Here is a 17238-nt window from a genome sequence, read left to right on the forward strand (position 1 = left end):
AAGTATTTTCTGACTTGGTAATATTAAGCTTTTACTAAGCAGGTGCTGGTTTTGATTTATAAGGACTGGACTGGATGTTCTCTCTATTGCTCTAACTCTACCCTACCTCAAAGTTTGTTGTGAGGACAAAATGGGGAGGGTAATATGCATGCCGCCCTGAGCACCTTGGAGAACAGACAGCATATCCATGTTACAAACAAGCAAACTAACTAACAGGACAAACAAGAACTCCGGAAGTGCAGCTTTTCTCAACATGCTGCTTCTGCAGGCATGGGAAAATTTGACCTGTTGACTTTCTGTCTGGCATGCAGGTGTTAAAAACTCATGCAGGAAAAAAGACAGCAGCTGCATTTGAAGGCAAAGAATTATGCAGAGTACCCTTTTGTGTGCTCATCACCTGAGGGCAACTCAAAGACCCTCTGGGCTTCTTCCCATCTCCCCTCTTTTTCAATAGGTCCATATTTTACATAGAAGAGGGGGAGACAAGTGCCAAATATCTCATGTCTTGTAACTGATTTACAGGTAACATCCAGGTGTCTTCAGTATCTTCCAATCACACCCCTTTATACCTTCTCTTAACTTCAGTCTCCTTTTGTAAGCTGATATCATTTCATTTTGACCCTTGCTGATTGCTGTTCATAATTTCCACTGGCAATGCCTTTAGGAAACAGAGGATTTTTCTCAAACAGCAGTTTTCAAAGCAGCAGCTTCTTCCTTTCCCTCTACTGACATCTAGTGTTGGTCACTCACACACAGGAAACCAGAAGAAAGAAGCAGGTGAAAGACCATGACTTTTTTTTTTTAAGTTTTCTTTTAATGGTGAGATCAATAATTGTGTGAGCAAATCAAATGTCCAAGCTGAAAGCCACAAGAAATGTTAGATGTGTGAACATAAACACAAACTGGCTGGGTCATGAACACAAACCAATGGGCAGATAAAAACACAGGATCTGATCATTCCTGCAAGACAACTATTCAGAGGGAAAATCATGGTCACTGTATATTTGCAGTACAACCGTATACATACTTATTCAAAAATGAAACCAACTGAGTTCAGCATGGCCAAGTTCCCAATATGGGAAGCTTGGCAGCCTTAAGGCACTATAGAGTGAGGCACTCCTTTTCAGCAGATGCTGCCTTTGGAAAGAGGAGCTGCTTCCAGGGGCCTAGCAACCCACCATAGGCTGACCTTGCTTCACTGTCTTCTGGCATTGTCCTCTGTGGTCACAGGATAATTTGCAATCACTTACTGCAGAATCCTGTTCTCCTTGACCCATGGAAGACATTCCTGCCATCTTGAGTGAAGCTTGGATGTGATGTAGCTCAATTTCTAGTGGGTTTTGCCTCTCTCTCTCTCTCTCTCTCTCTCTCTCAAACACACACACACACACACACACACACACACACGGATATATGTGGGACAGCAGGAAGACACTCCTAAGATTTCCTTCCTTTTTTGTTGTTTGCCACTTTTCTCTTTCAGTTTCCTGATCACAGCAAATATGATGACTATTGTTTGGAGCAGGGGTTGAGAGGTTGACATTATCAGATTTGGCCTATTATTGGGTTAGGAGCTACACCCAAGAAGTTTAGTATGTTGTCCAAACAGACAGAAAACAGGATCACACAGGAAATACCCTATTTTTGCTCACTGTAATATCTAGCATTTAAATGTCATTGTGAGTCATCCTTCAATAGCATGGAAAATATCTGCGTGATCTCCTGCATCCGTGTGCCAACCTATACGAAGCCTGCGCATTACTACATTAGTCAGTGAGCCAAACCCACACAATGAATGTGGGTAACACTGATGTGACATTCTGCTTGTGTGTTTACCTACACATCATCTACTTTCACCCTGGTTATGAGTTTCAGGAAGAGCAAGCATGTTTACCATTTGCTCTGCTTTCCTCACTCCTCATTTTAACTCTGCTAGGACAATTCACAAATGCTATGAAAATCCTGTTAGCAGCCATCACGAGAGACAATTTAGAAGCTTTTTTTCCTCTTAAAGAGTAGGGGATATGGATGTTTTAAATATTTTAGGTTGCAATCCTATGTGCACTTTAATATACAGTAAGTCCCATTATCCTTGAGAGCTTAATTCTGAGTAGACATGTAAAGGATTGCACTGTTAAAGCACTTACTTGTAAGAAAAAAAAATGCTAGCAAGTTCATGAAAGGACCTATTTCTCCAAATAAATGTTTATCAACCTTCTGTCAAATACTTTTCTACTGCTTTCCTAGCTTTGAGTTGCTGTTTTGGCTTCGTAGTCATTTTATTAATCTTTTTACACCCTTTCCTTGTGTGAAATTATCCACTCATACTTTCAATTGCTGTCCACACACACCTCCTTTGCTGTTGACCTTCCTTGTCGATGGTTCACTTGCCACTTAGAAAATCCGCCTCTCCTCTTTCACACATTCTCTGCCTCTGACACTTTCAACACATTTGTAGTAAAGTGTTCTGTAAAGGCCCATTGAAAATGGAAGACAAAAAAGTTACTCTGCCAGCATCTGTTCAGAACTGGCCCAAGCAACATGAGCAAATGAGCCTCAACTCAAAACACCTACTGCATGTTTTTGCTGAGTCTGGTACCTTCTGGCTTTTTTGTTAGGGAAATAACTATACAAAAGCTTATTTGCATTTTGGTGGAACTGTTTCCAGGACAGGAAGAGACTGAACATGTTTGAACTCTGCATTATCTTGGCACAGAATCAATACTCAAATTGGTTGGATCTCAGGATGTGTCGTGCCCAGGCTTGGTTCTTTTCCAACTATTATTTTGTAGCTTGTGGCACACAGTAATTAATTATTTGAGCTATTTAATTGTATTACACATATTCCTTACCCAAGACGTATCCAATATATATCTACATCAGACATTAGTGATATTTGACAGCCTAATGTGTTTGCTCAATGTATATACTAGATAAGCACTAGAAAAACTAAAAATGGGATGACTGAAATATACAAGAATCTGAAAGATGACGAAGTATAAAGCAAGAGCAATGTTCTACTTCCTAATACCAAATATTTAACTTTCAACTCCCTGCTTCCTTTATAAAATGCTGTCCAGACATTTGGTCCTAGCATCATCTTTTGCTAGGTTATGCAAACAAGGGATCACAAGTAAATATGAAAGGTGGGATAGATGAAGCAAGGACAGTACAGCAAATAAAGTGAAATTATGAAATGCTGGCATCATCCCAGACAGATTTAGTTCCAATCTACTGCAAGTGGTTCTTCAAATCCTACCAATCACCACCAATTTATCCATACAACACAAACAGTGAAAATCTTGGGCTGTTCAACATCAAGTTGCCAGACGAGGAGACCACAATATTTGAACAGGCTTCTTAAAGAATGCTTTGTTCAACATTAGAGGGCAATTCCTTCCTTTTATTCTAAAATAGCAGACTCCAAGGGAAAACTTCTCACGTCTACTATGTACCTAAATTGCCTAGTATGTTTTAGAACCTAAAGTATCACCCACACTCCCTCTGCTCTGTGTTCTGCAGCCACTGCTCATCCATGACAGGTAAACACACCAAGAAGATTCTTATCATGGATAAAATGCCACATCCCCCTCCCCCAGCTAAAAACATTCAGTAAAACTGCAATATATCCACCTTCCTCTGGGTTTTTTTAATCTCCAAGATTGATCTTAAGCAATATTTTCTGGAAACTGTCCAACTATGTTCCTTATACATGAAAACATCTTATTATGAGTCGAGACATAGATTTTTGAAACCCCAAAAGCAGATGTAGGCCTTCAATGGGTAGATCAATCTGCTTACATTGTGCATAGAAAATACTACAGGACTATCCAAAAGGAAATCCTTCCAGAAATGTATTATTAATTTATAGCAAGGAAGCCACAATTAAAAACTATTCATACAAAATCCATTAATGTGATATGATACATATGTAGAAAACCTACTCCCTTTTATGATGTTCAAGTGAAGCTACAAAAATACTAAAGTGCTAACTGGGATAGACAGCTGAGTAGCGGGCTGTATGAAGGCTATGAACTGAAACTCAATTCAGACAAGATGGAAGTACTGTTGCTGGGTGGTTTGGTTGACCCAGGTGACTCGGCCCGTTCTGGGCAGGGCTGTTTGGCCTTTGAAGGACCATGTTGGCACTCTAAGCAATCAGAGCTTGAATCCTCAGAGGATGCTCAAGTAGCCTCTGTGACTCCAAGTACCCTGCAACTGTGCCCTGGCAACAGCTGTTTCCCGACTAGCCACAATTGTCCTTTTTCCTGGGATCTCATATTTGGACTATTGAAGACATCACACTGAAACATGCCATTAAAAGGGGTTCAGAAACTGTTATTGGTTCAAAACACAACAGCTTGACTGGTGACTGGGATCAGCTGTAAGGAACATCTCACCAGGTTAAATCCAGCTAGACTGCAACTCTGCCTATTTTAGCAAAATTCAAAATGCTGCAGGTTACTTCTAAAGTCCTAAATGTGGAAGAACCTTGTCCCAAGGAACTTGTTCAAGTATTTTAAGTTCCATCTCAGATCCATCTCTGGGTCTCCCCATTAGAAGTAAGACAGACGGTAGGCAGCCTTCCCCAACAAGGCTTTTCTGCTGCCAAGTCAAATTTTCTTTTGACACCAGATGAAGGCCTTTTTATTTACACAGCTCATTTTAATTTCTGCTTAACTGTTTTGTACCTTTGAATGATTTTATAGTGAACTCCAATTTGAAGTTTTATATGCAAACTGCTCTGAAAATGATCAACAGCGAAAGAGCAACCTTTTTTGGCAGTGGGAGAGATTTTGATAACATGGTCATTTTGTCCATTTAATGATTTGAGACTGCCCTCTACTGGAGAATTCTTTTCAAAAACATACTATTCAAATTGCAGAAATCTGAAGCTTTAGTATGTTCAGAGGCAATATGCCCTTAACATGTATTTTCAGAGGTAGCCTGTCCCTAACATTATGCACAACATAGAAGTATCAACAATCTTCAATCCCCATTTTATAGGATTCTGCTATACAGGGTGACTTTAATGTGTAATTCTAGTCCAGGAGATACTGGTGGATATTTGACCAAGGACAGCTTTTTCATGAGATGCCTTACATATGATTCTACCAAATAAGAACACCCTACTAACACTTTCATTTTGCAAGTTGTTTTATAAGCGTTATGCTTCACTGGGTAGAAAAAAAAATCCTTATTTACTTCAAACTTCAATCCATTATACTAAAAACATTTTATAAATTTGACCTACTTCATGCTCAGGAATTAACATAATGTAGTAAGAAACTGAGAGGTACACACCCCACTCCTGGTGCCTTTTGTAAAATGAAAAGGGAGGTCCATCATCCACCCTCAGACAATCACCCTCTTTTGACATGTTTAAGAGAATACTCCTCATTCCCAACCACTGACCGTACCAGTTGGGACGGACAGGTGGTAACTTCAACATGTTTGGAAGCCACCAAATTGTGGAAAGTTCTTTACACCCTGTATCCATTTCAAATAAGACCATCAAGGCATAGGTATCTTTACTTGTGCAAAATGTCTAATTCAGTTGAGTTCAGAGTATGACCTGGAGAATTTTTTTAAGTCATACTGAGTGATATTCAATGAAGGAGAGGGCTCTTTATGCCTGAAACTAACAGGATAATTTTGCCCCTTTTGTCTGTCAAAGGTACATATGCAGACAATGCTTTATCTACATAGGTATACAAGGCATGTCAAACACATGTTCCCCACAGGTCTTCTCCCATGGCACCGGAAAAGGCAGCTGCTCCCCACAGTGTTTATACATGGGATGGACAAATGTTGGACTGGACATGCATGAAATGGTGACAAATTTTAACATTAGTGATGATGGAAGCCTGAACTGCATGTATGACAATGGAGTGTTTTCTTTTAGTTCTAGTCTCCTAGATTCAGTCCTATCCTCTATTCCACCAGGGAAAACATAATTTACAGGATGTCACTTGATTAGAAAAATAATGTAAAATAGCTGATTGCTTGAGGAAAAATTAGGATCCCCAGCTGTACCTGAAATTTGAGGTACTTTTTGAAAGACCAAGAAGCGTCTAAACAGCACAGCGTTATCTGCATATATGGACAAATTCCAAGTAGGTCCCTTTTGAATGCCCTGTATGAGGCTTAATAGTACTTTCAATCTGAGCTTACTAATCTCTGAGATTATGACTAAGATTTCTGCCTTGTTAACCATTTGTCACATGTCCCTGCCTTCAACAGAGTGTCCTTACTAGCAGCACCAGCCATGCATTCTGGATGTGACTGCATGGAACAGAAAAGCTCCATCCAGAAGAATTTACATCACTAAACAGTCACACTGACCTGTGGCAAGATGCGCTGACACTACTCCAAACCTTTCAAATTCAGCCACATGCTTAATGACATGAATTTAAATATTAACTTTTATTATTTATCACAGTTGTAGCTCAAGTTTCCTCCAGGGATGGAAGGATGAATGAGATTATCCGTGTATACACAGGCATGTGCAGTGAGGTCTGATGGAGATGCTGCAAGCAGTTACTAGATTCATAGCACTTCAAATAGGCAAACATCATTTGATAAACCAGGAGCAAAGTATCAAAATGAATGTGAAGTGTTTACTTGCCAGCCAGAGGGATCTAGAGCAATTTAAACAACCAGATGAACACGTTAAAACTCAAAAGCTATTCTTTAGGAAAATTCAATAAAAATATGTTGATTTATTTTTTCTCTCTCATTCTGGACATCTTGATTTATGGGATTGTTTTTATAGTACAGGAAGTTAAATACAATCAACCTTGTCCACTTAGCAGAAACCTCAACTTCCCGAAGGAACATGCCCAATCTTCAAAAACGTACAAAGAGGTAATAAAAATATCTAGTGTTAACATTTTTAACCATCCTATACCCTTTATTTTGCATTTATGATTTACAATACCTTGAGATTAAGCAAAACATATTGGTAGCTAAACTCAAACCCAAAATACAAACCAATATAATATAGAAGAAAATGCTAGTTAGTCCTGCAGACCACACACCACTCTGTGCTTATACCATTTTGCTTTTCATCTCAAGTACCCAAGTAGCTATTTATAGGAAATGACTTTTATAAAGAAACAGGCTGGTCTAGTTTAAGAATATTTTCATACGGCTGAACTTTGCTGTAATCCAATTCTGTCCATACTGTATTGCAGCAGCCTGCCACCTTCTCAAGAGGTCTAATGCAGTCAGAATTCAGCTGGGAGGACAGGACTTCTGGAGTATTTAATCAAAGAAAGAAGTTACAGATCTTTTTCAATACAGCGAGGTACACTATCTGGAACTAAAGATTTAGTATGCTTATTGCAAGTTTATCTTAGTTATAACAAGCAGTGCTTTGTTGTAGATATGTTATTGCTGCGGATAATAGGGTTGTTGTGGGTAAGGGTATCCAGGCTGCTGAGCTGCTGGGTATGGTGCTTGTCCAGGATTTTGGTACATTGGTGAAGCTGTGTATGGAGGATTGAACTGGCCATACATATAAGGATTGTAGCCCATTGGCAAAGGCATCTGGCAATATCTGTAAAAACAAAAGTTTGTAAATAACAGAAGGTAGAAGTTGAAATACTTGAGAGCACATACATCTCAGAAGCAGGTCCTATGTATGATGGATTCCACAATCTCCAAATCAATCTTCCTTTGTGAAAGCAGCTTTCCTAATCTTTGGTATACTTTGGTTTTCACAGTGCTTGAATACACTAAAACTGCACTCCTTGAAAAGCATGTCAGTGGTTGGGTGCAATCTTCCTAAACAAGGGGGCTGGTGGACTAGTGTATCACTCACACTTCAATCCTAAAGTCCAGAAATGAATGGAAAGGAAATTTGCCATTCTTTCCTCCCTCCAGTAGCTTTCCTGCATCCCATTCTAGATGCCCAACCCCTCCCCTCCAAGGAGCTTTTTGTAAGTTGCAGGTGGCTGCCCGGGAGATGGATGGAGCATCTTCCTCCTTTGTACTTTAACATACATATACACTTGAAATTATTACTCTTAACAAATTTTGAGTCATAGCTATGGTGTCTTTCTATATCGCTATGAGGCAAACACTTAACTTACAGCAAATGTCTTTAAGCCATATTTATCACACAAGAATTAAGTGAAAGGCTGAGTTATGTACAACCCTAATTACAAAAAGATCACTGTACATACTACTTTATGCTTAAGTACGAACAAGTCATTCAAGTCTTGAACATACTATATGAATAACTGAGCCAAAGCTAAACATCTTGAAATCAGGTTTAACTTAAACATTTAATCATTCAGACTGGTTCTAGAAGAACTTGGTGTTGGCCAGACTGACCTTTTACAAGAAAACACAAACTAAAAGACCAAACATTTAAAATAGATAAGCAGCTAAACCTCCACTTATCACATCAGTAGTTACTCTTTCCAACAGCAAACTCAGTTGGTTAGCACCTAAACTCTTGACACAACTCTTTTAACTGCACCTCTCTCTAATATCAAAATGAGTTGGTGGGTGCAAAGAAAATAGGGATAACAGCATGCTTGAGAATTCCACAATTTGGAGCAGCATACTTAATAGCCACAGAATTGTTGAAGGTCAACTGAAATATAAACTCAAAATCTGGAAGAAGGAGAGAGCGAGCAGAATGCTCCACTTCGGTTCCTCATAGTAGCCTTCAGGAACTGGTGTCCCTTAGAAGCTTTGGACCACAATTACTAGTGTACCTGACCATTGGCTATGTTGGCTGGGAGATTAAGTCCAAAATATCTGGAGGAGACCAGGTTGGGGAAGTCTGGCTGATAGCACTCAAGTAAAGCACAGTGATCTGGAAATCTGAAAAGTAGTACTGCTCTAGAAAGGAAAGAAAGGAAAGCATTTTTTTTCAGGCTTGCCCCAAAATACTAGTCTTTACCAAACCATTTCAATAGAGATGATCATTTAAGTTTCATGGAAACTGTTACTCCAACTTCACTTTTGTTCCTCACTGAACCTGAACTGTTAAGAGTTTTATCAGCAGTATAAGCTGCCCTTAGCTCATAATTTGCAAACTTACCCAGGGAATCCTGGATATGTTGGATAGGGTGGCCCCTGAGCCTGTGAAGGTGCTGTGCTAGCTGAAGAAGCAGCTGGAGGAACTGGCGTCCCAGTGGATGCTGGTACAGGAGCAGAGACTGTATTGGCGGTAGAAAAGACTGGTGGGGGAGGGCGTGCTGGTGGCTGTGGTTTGCTAGCCTAAAAAAGAAACTGGAGTCAGATAAATTATTCTCCATGTTTTATATCCATGGTACTCACCGTTCTGAAAAACTCTGTAAAACTACAGAGTTCTGTAAAAACCTAATCTGGTCAACCGATTCACTCTCATTTAATGAATTATTTCTATGCTGTCAGCACTGCAGACCATAAGGTTCATTATAACTTGTTGGAAAAATCCATTTTAAGCAAGAATACAACTATTATCATAGATCGGTTTAAACTGTTACTTTACTTACCACCATGGTTCTGGGTGCTGGAGTTGGAGTAGTTGAGGGAGGTTTGTTTCCTCCAGGAGGACCCGTTTGGTATGCAGGCACAGAAGGGAAAGAAGGAGCACTGGGTTCTCTAGCGATACTCTGCTGCAAATCTCTTAAAAGGAAAGCATCACATAAAGTGTGATGCATTAAACATGGACTGCCGGCACTACCACTTTGTCTAATGTAAAATTAGCACCCAATACTTTTATACACAGATCATTTCCTTCCTTGAGCCTGACAGAAAAAGTTAAAAAACCCAACAAACTTTCAAACTAGATCTCTAATCAGAATAACCTTCATGCAGCCAAAGCTTAGTGTAATTAGGCACTAATTAAAGAAAGAGACTTTTTGGATCAAATGGTATTCAAGAGATCCAAAATTTTGCAATGTTGAGACTATGCGCCAGACTTGGGATATACTGTCTTACATATCAAGTGACCATTCTGGTTAACCAAAGGATGCCATCAAGTCTCTCCTATCCCCCATGCATCACAGTTCATCTCAAGAAGATCCAAGGAACAGAAGAAACAATATGGCAAGGGCACCAGCCAGTTTTGGGTGAGGACTACACTTAAGAAACCCAATGCTGGACTGGCAATACTAATATAATGAGCAGCTTCCCTTTCACTTTGTGTAAAAGGTATACAAGCCAGGCTCTGAGCATTCTGCACTTCTATATGTAAAGAAGGATAAATAACCAATGCAAAGAAATGCCTACAATAGGAATTATAAAAGGTAAATTCAGACATTTGTGCTTGAAGAAAATCCTCTTACGAGTCCCTGAATACAACCTGCCTTAGTCATATCATGAAGATGTTTGCTTTAATTTTTGAAGGTACAGACTTACTTCAGAAGTTCATCTCTCTCTGTTTTACGTGCAAACACAATGTCACTACACTTGTTTTGAAACTTCAGAAGGAGTTCAGTCAGTTCATTGTAAAACTAGAAAGAACAGTTAATAATCTGTAAGAACAAGCTCACAAAACACTGAACACTGATATAACATTTTTATAGTGTGAAAACTGAGGACAACTGATTTTCCCTGCAGTTTCCATCACTTGTAGCTTTATCTTTCATCATACTTGTATATCCCATCTTCTGTTTCACTGCTGAAAACAGGTGGTTAGATTAATGAAAGGGAACCACAGTTCTAATGAAATAAATGTTTGAGAAGAGCTTATCTTCTTTAATAATTATGTATCATACAAGGAGATGTCTGTTTCAGAAAGTCCTGTTTTTTCCGATATATTTCCTCTACTTTTAAAATGTATTGCCATCCCAAGCAATCATTTACTAGTACTACAAAATTTGAAGCATTTCACAAGATCACATTCCATCAGAATACATTCAGGAAAAGTCGGCCTATTTGACATTTTCAAAATTCCTAATTCAATATCTACATTCTTTCTAGATATGGTCTACTTAGCAAATTCAGACAACTTTTTCAATGCCTTTACCTGAATACTTACTGGTACTAGCTGATGCTTTCTCTTCAGTGAAGTAATCCAAGGGGAAAAACAAGGATGAAGTAAACCTGTGAAATTACTGTATGTATTCCAGGTCCCTCACCATGTATTACTATACCTTTGTGCCTTCTTTCAGGTTTGCCACAAGTTCCACAAAGTTGTCATTGGCTACAGCTAAGTTCTTTAAAACTTCGTCCCTTAAATTGGATTCATTATTTGATTGCTTCATCTTAGAAAATTCTTGATGTGAATTCTACAATGAGGAAAAAAAATAAATTTAAGAATTCACTAAGCTCATAAAAGGAAGCACAGCAATCTCCACTAGGAGACCAAATTTAAATATTCACAGTCATGACTTGGAAGCCAGTAACGACCAGGCACCCATTGTGCCAAACTAGCCCTTAAAACTTATTACAGGGAAGGTAAAATACCTGAATGCTATTGAGCAGCTCTTCCTGTTTTTTCAAGGTCTCTTGGACCTTATGGGTGAGACTACCATAAAGCCGATCCAACTCTGTTACAGAAATTGCTTCCTCATTTAAAGCACCATCCTTTGCAAGCGCTGTCAGGAATGTAGTTGTCATGTCAAAGTTTATTGCTTTAAGATCATTCTCGAGTTGCTCTCTCTGCTTTTTCACTTCATCCAGACTAGCTAGCAAAGATTTCAGAACATTAACCACCTAGTAAACAAGAAGATAATTCAGTCTTTATATCCATTTTCAAACTTGTTTTCCCCTCTAAGATTGTGAAAGAAAATATGGAAGGGAGATTAGCATAAGCCAAATACAAATTAGTACTTCAACATTCTGGTCTGCATCCTAAATAAACTTCATACTTAGAAAGCACAATTGAGTAACAAGATTGTTGAATAGCAAAAGAGACTTAGCATATAATCCTATTACAAGGAACTTAAGTCACCAAGCTCAAGATTACAAACTCTTCACTTTCCTGTCCTTCCACCCTGCCTTTTTGCTAGACTATCTTTATGCCCATCTAGCAACATTTCAAACAGGGAGGGAAGGTGGGTGGGGAGGCCTCAGGATACCTTGTATCCTGGCCCTCTCCAGTTTCCTGCCAGCTCAGTCCACTGAAATGCCCCCTTTCCTCCAGTCTGAGTTCATTTTTTTGTCCTGTACTGGCTGAAAAGAAGGGGAAGACCACTATCTCCAACCTCTAGATCTGGAAACCTGAGATATCCTATGGCCCCTCAGATGCTGTCCAAGGCCAAAGGATTGATCTCTCAACTAATTTGGGGCCACACTACATGAGTCACACTACATGGAAGACCTGATCCTGATTTTTTTTTAAAAAAAAAGCACATCAAGGGCATTCAAGTTGGATCAAGACACAGACCAATAGGAACATATGTTCCATTTCTGCAAGTTTCAATCATTGTCTGCAATACAGGTGCTATTTGCCCCCCCCCAAAAAAAACCCTTACTGGCATTAATTACTCAAGCATTGAATGTCTCAATGCCTAGTTGTTCAATGGAGCTATAATAATGAAATGTCATGTTCTTACCTCAGTCCCCTGCATAGTTTTTGCTGGATTTGCTGAAGGAATTGCAGCGTTCAGTTCCGGTTCTGGTTTGCATAACAGTGAGATAGTATCTCGATGTGCCTGGTAACGCTCTTTAACTTGTTTGTCAGCTTGAACAGCTTTATCCAAGACATTTCTGTAATTAGCTCCCTCTACAAAAGCAGCAAAGATGTTTAATAGTTAGTGAAATGAGGCCATCCTAATCTAATAAGCAAATTAAATATTGTACTGTATCTCAAAAGATAACAATATACTAACTTTGGATTTCAGAAAACCTACTAATTTAGTGCTTGTGGTCAACTTCTCAGAAAACTCCTGCTAGAGTATAAAAATGAAATTAATAATAATTATTATTATTACTCTAGTCGTCATCACGATAATAGTGCAAACTTGAGCAATTCCATTGATGTGGCTAAGGTTTAACACAGTTCACTCTAGTAAACTACTTAAGCTTCCATCCCTTACAGACTTAGTCTGTAAGATGATTCCCAAATATTTCTTTCTACTGGAATGCTGCTCCCTGCATTTTCTATCAGTTCTTAGGGTCTGAGCAGTAGGTTTTATCCTGTACCTCAGCTGCTGAACCACAGAGATGCCTTCCAACTGAAAAGTTGCTTGGATTGCATTGCTCAGCAAGTCATACTGCAAGCTGTATTAATAACCACTGGTCCAAACAGAGACACTTGATTTCTGATCAAGGTGCTTCCTCAAATACACATTTTTCTATAATGGGAAAGAATAGACTAAGTCATCTCCAGTTAGCTAGCTTATGCCACATCTCTAGCTGTCTCAGATGTTTCTAGATTAGCTTGTATCGAGTTTCAGAAATTAAGAAAGCCTGAGAATTCTAGATTCTCTGTATCTTTCATTATTTCACTATCAAAACCCCAAAGGGATCATGAATATTTCAGAAACCAGTATTACGTTACTTTCTCTGGTGCATTTCCTTATTTCCAATGCTATACCATGGCCTGCTAATGGGCTGGATGAGGGCCAATAAACAGAACCTTAATCCAGATAAGACGGAGGTCCTGCCGGTGGGTGGTTCAGGCTTTCAGGTAAGTGACTTTGACTCTATCCTGGATGGGGCAGCACTCCCTCTAAAGGACAGGGTCCGCAGCTTAGGAGTGCTCCTTAATTCAGAACTGTCACTGGAGACCCAGGTGGTGGCGGTGGCAAGGAGTGCCTTCTTCCAGGTTTGGCTGGTCCATCAGCTGCATCCTTACCTGGACGAGCACTGCCTAGCAATGGTGATACATGCCCTGGTAACTTCCCGACTGAATTATTGTAACATGCTCTATGTGGGGCTGCCCTTAAACATGGTCTGAATACTTCAACTGGTACAAAGCCAGGTTGCTAATTTAACGCCAGTCCTCTACCAGCTCCATTGGCTTCCAGTTGAAGTCCAGGCCCAATTCAAGGTGCTGGTATTAACCTATAAAGCCCTAAATGGCTTGGGACCAGGATACCTGAAGGAACGTATTATTTGCCCTCCCGCCCCTTGAGATCAGCGGCAGAGGCCCTCCTCCAGGAACCCTCCGTGAAAGATATTAGGAGGGCGAGTACCCAGAGGAGGGCTTTCTCTGCGGTGGCGCCCCACTTATGGAATGCGCTCCCCAGAAAGGTATGCCAGGCGCCATTGTTATTTGTTTTTCAGCGCCAGGCCAAGACCTTTTTATTTAAACGATATCTTAATAATTGTTAATATTATTTATTGGTTTTAAAATTTTAGCCAGGATGAATCCAAATTTTATATGTACTTATCTGATAGTTTGTTTATGATGTTGGAAGCTGTCCCGAGGCTTATGCAAATGGGACGGCATACAAAAATTCCAAATAAATAAATAAATTATCTCCTTCCTTATATGCCCTCATGCCCCTTAAGATCTGTGGGAGAGGCCCTGCTCAGGGAACCCTCCCTGAAAGAGATAAAGATGTTATCTACTTGGAGTAGGGCCTTCTCCGCAGTGGCACCCAGACTGTGGAGTACGCTCACCAGAGAGGTTTGCCAGGCACCACATTTATATTCTTTTTGGCACCAGGTGAAAACCTTTTTATTCGAACACTATTTTAAGAACCACTGATTTTAGAAGGTAACAGTCACTTTCTTTTATTTCTTTTATTTAACTTTATCTGTATTTTATTAACTATTTATTATTCCTATTTATTGTTATTGCCTATGGATTCTTTTTATCGTTGTTCTTGATGTTAATGTTGTAAGCCATCCTGAGACGTTGTCATAAAGGACAGCATATAAATGTTTTAAATAAATAAAAAGAATAAAATGATACACCAGTACCTTTTCAGATAAGGCTCAACAGATAATGTAGCTGTATATATACATACACACGTGCACGCACATGGAGGAAAGGAGGGAGAGAGCACATCCCAGCAAAGATACAATTAACAGTGATGTAAATATTACCTGCTCTCAAAGGCTTGTAAAGGTCATTTGATGGCGTTCTTTGCCAACGTTCCTTGAACTTGTTTCGTAGTTCATTGTCAGTTGCTTCTTCTTCATCCAATATCCTTAGAGACTAAAAGTGATTTTTTTAAGTATTTCAAATTAAAATGGCTTACATTATAACAAAGTGCCGGGTTCAGCCCAAGTTAGCTGGGCTTAGACTCCACTAACATCAACTAGCTAAATTAATTATGGCTTCAAGCCATTGATTTCAATGGGAACAAACTTAAGCCGGAACTAACATGTCCCACTGATTTCAAATGGACCCAAATTAAGCTAAGATCCAGCTCAATGAACCCAATGAAATTTCAATGAACTCATCAATAGGAGGAATATGACTAACGGCCTCTTTAAAATGAGAGAATGGATGTGCATGTGAACAATATTTATGAGAATTAGACAAGCACACTGATGTTTTATAACCCAGTAAAATGGTGAGAGCCAGTGTGGTGTAGTGGTTAAAAGCCTGGGACTGGGACTCAGACGATCTGGGTTCTAGTCCCCGCTCAGCCATGGAGCCAACTGGGTGACTTTGGGCCAGTCACAGACTCTCAGCCCAACCTACCTCACAGGGTTGTTGTTGTGGGGATAAGATGGAGGAGGAGATGTAAGCTGCCTTGAGCCCTTTGTAGGAAAAAGGCAGGATATAAATTGCAACATAAATAAATAAATCAAATAAATAAATAAATCAAAAATAAAATAACTGCTTCTACGATTTTATCAGCTCAAGTTGTGCCACTACCATGGCAAAAAGGAGCAATGCTGCTGTCCATCACTATTGTACACTTACCTCATCTAAAATCTCTCTGTTTCTCTGCAGTAGTTCAGGAAGATCTTTCATCAACTGATCAATTGTCTGGACACCTCCCTGTTCAATCATAGACTTAGATTTCTGCAGAATGGATTGGGGAACACTATCGCCAGAGACATCTTCTATAGCAGCAGGGAGATTGAGGGATGCCAGCACTCTGAGAAGAACAAGGTACAATTTCATTTTGTATCAACCAGCTTCAAAGTCACTTGACACCAGTCACATGTTTCACTGGTGTTAGCGTTCCCACTTCTGAGAAAATTATGCTTTGCTATCATTCTTTGCCATCACAATAGAGAAGCAATAGCCAAAATGTTGATTGCGCTTTCTGTCACATGTAAGCATTTGAAAAGCATTGCTGCTAATGAATACTCATTAATTGATTTAATTTAGTACTCTTGCACCCTCCAAACTCCATAGCCAGTGTCAGCAATATATAAATTAAAAAGTCATCAAGATCTTTACAGGAACTGAACTTAGTTTTCCCCATCAGCATCTTCACTACAGTAAGTTAGATGCAGGAAAAGTCTGTTCCTCGGAGTTACCACTGCAATTAATGAGATTCAGTCGTGATTAAGTTTTCCCATTGACTGTAATAATATTTAAGTGTAACTAAATTAGACCAGCTCCAACCCAGTGGACCAAAGATGATCAAGTGGCACTCCACTCATGCAACACGGCTTTCCTGCTCCTGTCCCCATTCCCAGTGCAGCCCACTTGTGCCCCTCTTCAAGCACTGAATGTCATTAGACCCTATGGAACAGCAGAGAAGGGTCGAATTGGTGACTACAGCAAATTAAAAGATATGGAAGGAATTGGGCAGAGCTGCCTTTGCCAAGTAAAATCTGCTTGTCCAAGATCTCTCTTGAATCAAACCACTGTTTTACAAAGTCAGACACCAGAATATTCATCTCACCCGTTTGCCAGATTGGTGGCCTCTCTCATCTGGGCGATTGATCTGTTAACCAAATCTGCCTTTCTTTGGTTGTAGAGGGTAAGAGCTTGTTGCACTGCCAAAGGAACCATCTTCTCAAACAAATCTAGAACGAAAAAAGCACTCTTATAACTACCTTAACTCCTGCCAAGGTACTTATATAAAAATACCAAACCAACAGCACATATTCTTCATAGCCTTCCAAGAAAGGAAAGCCTTAATCTCAAAGTAGTAACCTCCACACAGGCAAAGAATCAGTATTTAAGCTTATTGCTTCTCTTGAGCTCCAGTTTAAGAGCAAGTATATATGTGCACATGTAAAGAGGACTCTATCAATGCAGAACAGCACAGAGCCCATTCCTACCTCCAGCTATCACATATGTTGCTAAAAGACAGCCTAGTCTTACTTGGGCACCATGAAGCACTTATGCTTCTTGACTCCTATGATACTACTGCAACATCATTAGATGAGCATAGCCTACAGCACTCAGACTGCTTCATCACCGTT

The 17238-nt window shown here is 39.6% G+C and overlaps 1 protein-coding gene across 2 annotated transcripts in view; it reads right to left on the minus strand.

The window, feature by feature from the left end:
• Positions 1-2616: 2616 nt before the first annotated feature.
• LOC123036153 (programmed cell death 6 interacting protein) overlaps positions 2617-17238 on the minus strand; it is a 31662-nt gene continuing 17040 nt past the window's right edge. For both annotated transcript variants that reach the window (XM_044455181.1, XM_044455173.1), the window contains exons 9-18: positions 16713-16836; positions 15776-15953; positions 14947-15058; positions 12504-12673; positions 11413-11661; positions 11100-11234; positions 10363-10457; positions 9495-9627; positions 9059-9237; positions 2617-7561 (exon numbers count right to left, since the gene is read on the minus strand). In XM_044455181.1, coding sequence (XP_044311116.1) covers positions 7393-7561; positions 9059-9237; positions 9495-9627; positions 10363-10457; positions 11100-11234; positions 11413-11661; positions 12504-12673; positions 14947-15058; positions 15776-15953; positions 16713-16836 — 1544 coding nt within the window. In that variant the 3' untranslated portion in view covers positions 2617-7392. The remainder of the gene's footprint in view (positions 7562-9058; positions 9238-9494; positions 9628-10362; positions 10458-11099; positions 11235-11412; positions 11662-12503; positions 12674-14946; positions 15059-15775; positions 15954-16712; positions 16837-17238) is intronic.

The sequence above is a fragment of the Varanus komodoensis genome, unplaced genomic scaffold (genome assembly GCF_004798865.1).
Source record: "Varanus komodoensis strain SLA01 unplaced genomic scaffold, ASM479886v1 scaffold10, whole genome shotgun sequence".
NCBI classification, from domain to species: Eukaryota; Metazoa; Chordata; class Lepidosauria; order Squamata; family Varanidae; genus Varanus; species Varanus komodoensis.